The sequence below is a fragment of the Setaria italica genome, chromosome VI (assembly GCF_000263155.2).
Source record: "Setaria italica strain Yugu1 chromosome VI, Setaria_italica_v2.0, whole genome shotgun sequence".
In the NCBI taxonomy this organism is placed as follows: Eukaryota; Viridiplantae; Streptophyta; class Magnoliopsida; order Poales; family Poaceae; genus Setaria; species Setaria italica.
This window is the reverse complement of record NC_028455.1, coordinates 32,301,071-32,309,566: the sequence shown is the minus strand read 5'-3', so window position 1 is coordinate 32,309,566 and position 8,496 is coordinate 32,301,071. Positions and strand designations below refer to the sequence as shown.

The 8,496-nt window shown below is 48.3% G+C and overlaps 2 protein-coding genes across 2 annotated transcripts; both read right to left on the bottom strand.

Moving 5' to 3' along the window:
- Nucleotides 1-1,220: 1,220 nt before the first annotated feature.
- On the bottom strand, nucleotides 1,221-4,909 carry LOC101770206 (beta-(1,2)-xylosyltransferase). Its single transcript, XM_004973790.4, has 3 exons — nucleotides 4,008-4,909; nucleotides 3,065-3,214; nucleotides 1,221-2,484 (listed from the first exon to the last, which is right to left on the bottom strand). Exons 1-3 carry the CDS (start codon nucleotides 4,668-4,670, stop codon nucleotides 1,765-1,767), a joined length of 1,533 nt encoding a protein of 510 aa, XP_004973847.1. The 5' UTR covers nucleotides 4,671-4,909; the 3' UTR covers nucleotides 1,221-1,764.
- A 403-nt stretch (nucleotides 4,910-5,312) lies between these two features.
- LOC101770600 (tonoplast dicarboxylate transporter) lies at nucleotides 5,313-8,293 on the bottom strand. Its single transcript, XM_004973791.4, has 6 exons — nucleotides 7,574-8,293; nucleotides 6,974-7,475; nucleotides 6,607-6,650; nucleotides 6,373-6,468; nucleotides 5,789-6,299; nucleotides 5,313-5,694 (listed from the first exon to the last, which is right to left on the bottom strand). The coding sequence occupies exons 1-6, from the start codon at nucleotides 8,033-8,035 to the stop codon at nucleotides 5,660-5,662; spliced, it is 1,650 nt and encodes a 549-aa protein (XP_004973848.1). The 5' UTR covers nucleotides 8,036-8,293; the 3' UTR covers nucleotides 5,313-5,659.
- Between the last annotated feature and the right edge of the window lie 203 nt (nucleotides 8,294-8,496).

The window sequence follows — 8,496 nt, the reverse complement described above, 5'->3', positions numbered from 1 at the left end:
ACAGTTTTAAAATTAAAATCAACCAGATTAAGCTACTTTTGAAACTAATTGGAGTTGTTACAATATCAAAATATTTTTTATTAAATTAATTCCTAGCATAAGTTGCATTGAGAATTATGAAGAATGTGAAATTTAGGAAATTTTAGAAGAACCCCATATTTCTCTATGCAATTTATGAACGGAAATAATTTTATAAATTACTACATCCCATGTCTATGAATTACTTTCCCATATTTTTTGGAAAGTATTTGGGTGCCATAAAATTCAAATATGTTTGAAACATAGCCAAATCTGATGAATTTTAGTTTGAAAACTGCAAAGGTATATATGCGTTTTTAAGCAAAATGGGTTCATCTCTATTTGTTCTATAACCAAAAAAGGTTTAATGAATTTTGGAGGTGATTTGATATTCATTTCACCCGACTTAACTAATAGAAGAAATGAAAATGTCAAATAAGGTATGAAAGTTAAAACTCGGTGTCATATAAGGGACAGAAAATTTTTCAGTATCGAGAAAGGAATTGAGTCATTCAAATAAGGAATTCTCTCTTTAACTTATGTGTGCAAAATATTATGAAAGAAGATATGAAGATGAAATCAGAATCGAAGCCAAAGATAAGGCACCAGAGTTCTTTCGTGGATTCAATTTTTGGTAGAAAGAAATCAAAGTGAGCGAGTCATACTACTGTAAATAGAGGCAGAGCTGCAGAGGTAGTGAGTTCATTCATTTGTAGTAGTTGTAATAGCCTTGTTAATCGAGGCGGAGGTAGCGAGTCCATTCATTTGTAGTTGCAGTAATAGCCTAGTTAATTGTACATGGTGTTAAAGTACGTGGCGAGATGCATATGTGCATAGCATAGACTATAGTGGGCAAGGAAGGACAAATGCACGCATATCTAATGATACAAAAGTTCTAATGCCTCCTGGCTCTTATGTTTATACTCTTAACATTCCTTTCTTCCTCTCGTACCATGAACCTTGTTGTGATGTGTGCCGTCTCATATCGTAAACCATAACCTAGTGATGTGTTTGCTACTGCGATAGCCAGGAGGAACTACATACCATAAACGGCATGTGACCAGAGTGTCCACAGCCAGGGCAACCATCCACGCTTCTTCCTCCCTCAGCTTTCAGCTCAATTGCTTAGCACAGTAGGGAGCCATATATACCAAGTTTCGATGTAGCATGTCGAAGCGCGCACACCAGAATCCACACATCAGTTTGCTAGAATAATATGGCTACAATAATAATCCACACATCCATAATACAGCTACAATAATAATCCCAGCAACAATAATAATCCACACATCAATAATACGGCTACAATAATAATCCTAGCAGATAAAAGTAACAAAGTTCGCTAGAGCAAGAGCATTGTGATCCACTGGCGACATTTCATTTCACTTCATCTTACATTTTCATTGGGAGTTGCCGATCTCGCTTCGGCGGCTTGACAGAAGTACAAAACTGGGCGAATCATACAGCATGCACAAAGGAGAACATATGCCGTGTTAAATACTCAACACTCAAAGTTTTGATGAATCTATAAGCTGGAAAAGAATACAACAATGGAGTGGACAATCTGGGTCGGATTTCGTGTCATCAGATCCTGGTTCCGCATTTGGCAGCCTAAAACTCTGCTGGAACTGGAAATGCTTTGGTTCTCGGAGCAATGATAGCAATAATCTGTGCAAGTGCAATACCCTCTCCAATTAAAATAGTATGAATCAATGCAGTTAGCACGACCAGTATGTAACCTCTGTGTCAGCATCCAAGACCTGTCAGTATTTTACTCAACTCACTTATGACATCTGTGATCCTAGCATATGACCCTGGGAGGTTTATGGCATGGTATTCTAAAGCCTTCCACTGTGAGATCAAAGCAAAATGTGGGCGCCGGTACATGCTGCTTATGATCTCGAGAACCTTTGTATCAGGAGTAGCCGAGGCTAAGTGTGTTAGACCAGCCCCATGAGCCCCTATTACTACTGAAGCCTCCAGGATAGCACGGAGTTGCTCCTTCATGGTCATGTGGGCGAAAAGACCGTTGACAACATTTACTTTGCATTTCAGACCTTTTGCCCACTTTTCAATTGCATCATACACCTCCCGCTCATTGCTTAGTCTGGATTCAACCTTACCACTGTGGCGTGGGTGGGCCAAGTAGTCTTCTCGCCGAACAAAGAGAACATTGAGCCCATTTGATTTTTTGGATGACATGATGTCATCCTGTAGAAGATCAAAAGAAGCTACAATCATCTCTCCAAATTCTGATAATCTTGCTGTTTTCTCATAGTCCGGTTTTCCTCGCAGGGTCTGAGCAGAGGCACCTTCACAACTGAAGCTCTCGCTAAGCCCCTTGAACATGGCAGTCTCATAGCCCAAAGGTGAAAGAATGGCATGTCGGAAACAAACAGGACCAGAGAAGTTCTTAGCATAGGTCACACTTGAAAAAAGTGCTTCCCATGTTTGCTCCAATTGTGCCTGTGGACATAAGGTCACATTGTCACTTTGACAAGAATATACAGAGAGAGAAAACAGAGACAAATCTTAGTATAGACAAATAAGTTGGCTGCTACCTAGCAGTTGAGTATCACATTAAGTTATGCATGCTAAATCTGAAATAAAATCACATGATGGAGGAGCAATACAATCTGGAAGTTAAGTATGACTGACAAAAGCTTTGGCTGAGGCATCAGGGCAGACTGGGCTAGCTGCCAAAAATATAGATGTGCTATTTTCCACATATTTAGAACATAGGAACTGATTCGTTCAAAAAAAAAAGAACATAGGAACTGACAGCTCGGGCGAGCGGATCCAGGACTGCTTCTGGTTGCAATTGTTTTCCAAACATGAGAAGCAGACACGGCAAAATAACGAGGAAAAAACAGGAAGATGGCCATGCGCATTATCAATGCATGAACCAAGCTAAAGATCAAGAATACAAAATGTAACCAATGTTGTTTACCCCAATAATAGCTGAAGAAACTGATTGGTTGGCCATAACTCATGCAACAAACAGAATGCATTGAACCAATAACAAAATGCATAGTGCATCTCATACCTTGCAATGGCCATCCACGAAAACTACATTAGGACGGTTTGGTAAATCTGTAACTCTGGAACTAACATATGCACTGTACCAGTCTGTAATTGTGTGGAAAAGGTTTGCATATTCAAAACGAGTGACCAGAAGTGTTGGTTCTTCAACCCACTGCAATAACAAGTGTCATAACACAGTTAAGAAGGAATTACTAAGTTCCAAAGATAAAGGAATGATAAGAAATATAAACACAGGCTCAAAATTATATCATGGTATAATGATCAATGTCATGAGATGAAGCTAAATGCCTGCTTCTACAGGAGTCACATGGTCCTCTGTCAAAAATCTCTAATCCAATAAGAGGCTACAATTTTGAATCTCAAAAGGTATCACCAAGGGCCCTCATTTTGTTGAGTAATACATTTAGATGTTAGAATATGATTCTTTCCATTTAGGTTTCGATTTTGGACATAGATTGGATGCAGAGTTCATATTTAGATCTTATTTCTATTCCTAATCTTGTTAAGATGTAAGCAATAATTCATATCACTGCAGATCTTAATTCTGAATATGTTTCATATTCCTACCTTGCTGGTCTGTTCTTTTTTTTTTGAAGGGCTTGCTGGTCTGTTCTACATCCCAGTCCTCAGGGCTCCTCAGAGTCGACTCACAGTTATTTTAGAAAAAAAGAATCAAATGTGGGCATAAGTGGGCAATTATGTGCTCTGGAGTTAGCCTGAAAAGCCTTAATGACAAGACTTCCATTTGCTCTAAATTTTCATAAAAATATCAAATTAGCTCAATAGTTACATGAGCCCTGGATCGAATAGACTTCCATTAAATCAAACACTGAGCTGACTCTACTCTTCCCAATGCATTGGTTTTCCATGCATGATAAACAATTTTTTTAACAATCCATTTCTCATCAACCAGCAAACCAGCTAGATATCAAGGCAAAGAGTACCTGGGAGCAGTGTAGCTCACCGGGCGGCACAACGCGCGCCGACTCGAGCAGCGCCCTCATCGTGTGCATCTCGATCCCGCCGGTGGGCACGTAGGTGTTGAGGAACGCTGCGTCCACCAGGGGCGCCGCCCTCCCGGCCGCCGGCCCCTCCACCTGAAGCGCGCCGGGCTCGTACTTGGGCAGCTCCTCCTCCTCGGCGCGGCCCATCACCTGCTCGAGGGGCTCCCCGCCGCGCGACATGGCGATGCGCGACGGGTCGAGCCGCACCCGCGCGCCCTCGCAGATCGAGCTCCCCAGCGTCTCGCTGTGGTGGCACCGGAACCACCCGCCGCCCCCGCCGCGCGCGGGGAGGACCTCCACGCGGCGGGAGAAGCCGTTGCCGAAGTAGGCCTCGCAGGTGTGCGGCGGCGGCGGGGGTCCGCCGACCCAGGGGAGGAAGGACGGGAGGCGCGGCCACGGCTTCTGGGAGGACGGCGGCGCCCGGACGCCTTCGTCGTCGCGGACGTCGGTTCGTGGGGTGGGGTCGGGCGGCGACGGGTGGTGGGGATGGAGGAGGAGGTAGATCGCGAAGCAGGCCGCGTAGGCGGCGAAGAGGAGGAGGAGGACCCGCGGGATGAGGCGGCGGAGGCGGTTCCGGTGGCCGTGAGCGCGGCCGGCCATCATCGCCGGCGATCCGCAGGCGTGGCGGCCGCCGGGGAGGGCTCGTCGCCGCCGGGGTCGCCGTAGATCGAGGGGGTGTCGCCGCGTGGGGCTCTCACTCGGTAGCGGTTGCTACGGGGGAAGTGGAAACCGGTTGGGGTCGTTGGGCTGATCGGACGGCTCTGAAGTTGGGTTGTTGTACTTTGGACGGCCGTGATGCGCAGTTCACTCTGTCCCTGTCCTTCCAGTTTGCAAAGCGAGGAAGGCGTCGCCGATCTCACCGAGGCGGCCGCCGGCGAGATCATCACGGAGGTGGGGCGGTGCTCGTAACTGAAGAGCACTGGTAGGATACTCATCTTTCCAACAATTGATCGAAATTTCTAAATTTTGAAATCCGTTCCCTTCGTGTGCTGAAGTTTTGGAATAGGATGCCATTTGTATTTTGAAATCCAATTATATTGCTCTCCCATTGACTTGATTCACCGGGTCAGCGTTTCTGTGCATTTCTATTCCTTTTCATGTCGACTTGTATTGTCTTTTTCGTAGTTTAGGCTTCTGATCAAATCATTGCACTGAATTTCCTTATATTTCCTCTCCGAATTTCAGATTATTGAAATATTCTTAATATAGCCACCAGACATCATTGCACTCTTCAGGCCCAAAGTCTGATCAAATCGGCGCATTTCAACTATATTCACACAGTGGCTGCATACAAATCTTAATACTTACTCCCTCCGTTCCAAAATGCAGGTCGTTTTGACATTATTAGGTTCATAAATTTTGTTACGAATCTAAACCTAGTATATATCTAAGTGCATAGCGACATCTACGAACCTACAAAAGCCAAAACGACCTACAATTTGAAATGGAGGGAGTATAACTTACTCTTATACAAATCAGAGAATATTACCCCATAGCCTCAACTAGGAGACAAATGTGACATAAGGAAACTACTGTACAAATAGACTACTGGACCAGGAGAGATGAACAACCCAAAATTTGCATTCGTGCTCCTAGGACCTGCTGTTTGTGCCAAAAATCTGTGATCCTGCATAATCACATAAGTAAGAAGAGCATCAGAACTAAGAAACATATCCTGAATTTCCTGAATAGTTCTTAATGGTGATCTGTGCAGCTGTTACCTAAACTTGGCAGCAAGATTGTCAGAGATGCGATTCCGACAATCTTCAGGGGTAGCCCGGTAGTTACAAGATCCTTGATGGTAATGTGGCCAGTACTGAACCCAACGACGTTTGACGGTGATCCAGTAGGCAACAAGTATGATAGCTGAGCCCCAACTGCTCCAGAAATCATAAGCAACACCGGGTGCACATTGATAGACTTCGCCAACTCCGCGAACAGAGGCAACACCAGCGTCGTGGTTGCATCATCAGACGTGAACTCTGTGATGACAGCAGCAACAACGCAGGCCACAGGAACGATGACCACCGTCTGCGCGTCCTTCAGGAACCTGAGCCCGTCAGAGAGGATATCAGTCAGGCCACTTGAGCTGAAGCCGTCAGCAATGGCGAAGCCTGCGCCGAGGAGGAGGATTATGTCCCACTGGAGCTTCCTGCACTTGTTCCAGTCCATCAGCTTCTCGCCCTTGTTCTTTCCACTTGGGATTACGAAGAGCAGTGTAGCCATCATGATCTGAATTGCAAGCGAGGTGTGAGAGAGGAGATGCATACATAGCTGGATAACTTTGATATCTTTGCGTACTTACGGTGACTGTTCCGTCTCCAACGTTGTTGTGGAAGAGAGCTCCCCACCCAGGTATGTCATCTGTCAGGCTCTTGGTCATCCATAGCACAATTAGACCCTGCAAAATTTATCCATTTCAGTGTGTTCCCAACAAGCAAGTAGTCATTTGAATACAATACAGTGTCAGTCCATCTTTGAACAGAAACTTGATCAGACAAATTCATAGAACATGTGCTGGCAAAGAAATGGAATTTACCCCAAACACAGCCAAAACCATCTTCTCTGCAAAAGCCATTGGACCTGTCATAGATCAGAACAGTAATCTCATGAGACAATTATTCCCTTGATCGCACTGGATTAATGATTGTTTGTTCTATAACTCATGGATTTCAATGTGGTCTACTCAGAGCCAAATGCTGAGACCTTACAGCAATTTGTCTTGATCTGTCACATTGTTAGCATGATGGAAAAAAAAAATTGGATGATGACGACATCGTTCAACTAGCAATACTATTTTTTACAGTGACAGTCAATGTTCTAGTAAATATGCTGCCTCTCTATCGAGTAAAATAAAGGAAAACTTTATACAAACACCAAAAAAAGTTAGGAACAGAAGTAGTTACCTAACAAGCTGAGCTCTCTTCTCAGATGGCTTCTGTCCAGGTAAGCAGAGAGTGCCTTGCCGGTGTTCTTGGAGCAGTACATGAAGCAGAGGGTGACCCAGAGCGCCACGAAGATGATGAGCGCCATGGGCAGCCCGAAGGACATCCATGAACTGAAGGTGATGGGCTCCTGGTCCGGGAAGTATGTGGACCACATCCCGACCAGGATGATGTTGACGCCGGTGCCCGTCAGCGTCGCCATCCCCCCGATCGCCGACGCGTACACCACGCCGAGCACCACCGCCTTGGAGAACCGCCGCACCTCCTCCTCCTCCTCCTCCTGGCACCCGGGCGCCCCGGCGCCGCCCCGCGGCAGCCTCTGCAGGATCCCCGTCGCCACCGGCATCATCATGACCGTGCACGCCGTGTTGTGGATCCACATGCTGACGAAGAAGGTGGTGCCGGTGATCCCCAGCAGCAGCAGCGGCGGCCGCACCGGGTCCCCGCAGAACAGCGCCGTGATCTGCAGTTTCACGTTTCATCTGTCACGTAAGGAGGTAACTAGCCATGTGGGTAACCATGTATGGATAGCAGCTAGAAATGGCAGGACGGCGGACGCACGTTGAGGGCGAGGCGACGGTGGATTTGGTAGTGCTCGATGGCGAGGGCGAGGATGAAGCTGCCGATGATGAGCGAGATGACGTCGTCCATGTAAGACTTGGCGACGGCGTCGGCGCCGGCGACGCCGAAGAGCGGGAAGAGGAAGAGCGGCGCCATGGAGGCGACGGCCAGCGGCACGGCGCCGGTGACCCACCAGAGGAACACCCACGCGAGCACGGCGAGCATGTTGCGCGCCCCGCGGTGGGCCGGGCCGAGGTCGACGAGCGCGCACACGGCCGCGCACGCCGCGGGGCCCGACGCCACGGCCGGGTAAGTGTGCGCGAGCACCGCGCGCACCCACGCCGCCGGCCGGTCCTTCCTGTTGGCCCCGTCGTCGCGCCCGGGCGGCGGCGGCGGCAGGAGCAGCGGCGCCTCCACGTCCTCGGACGACGAGCTCCCTCCGAAGCTGCCGTGCTTGTCCATCGCCCGCGGTGAACGGCCGGCGGGCCGGGCTCGGCTGATCGGTCGGTCGGCCGATGGGTGGTCGCTGCCCGGCTGTTCTGAGGCGTGGAGGCTGCGTCGAGCTCCCTCGCCGTGGCTGGCTTTATATCCGCGCGCGCGCCGCGCGGAGCTTAAATGGCCGGAGAAGCGTGCTGATCTGGCTGTGCAAATCGCCACATGAATCGCACGGAAAATTTGCCCGGCGAATCACACACATGAATCGCGCAGAAAACTTGCTCACCTCGGCTGGCCAGGCAGCAGGACAAGCCGGCGCGGCGCAGCCAAATGTGGGGCTGTGTGGGCCAGGAATTCGGGAGGCGACCGGCTAAGTGTCCACGTGGCGGGATGGTCCCACCAGCACACGCGCCACGTCGGACGTTTCGGATCGACCCGAATCCGCGAGGACAAGGCAACACGTAGTTTTTATACCTGGCATGTCGCAT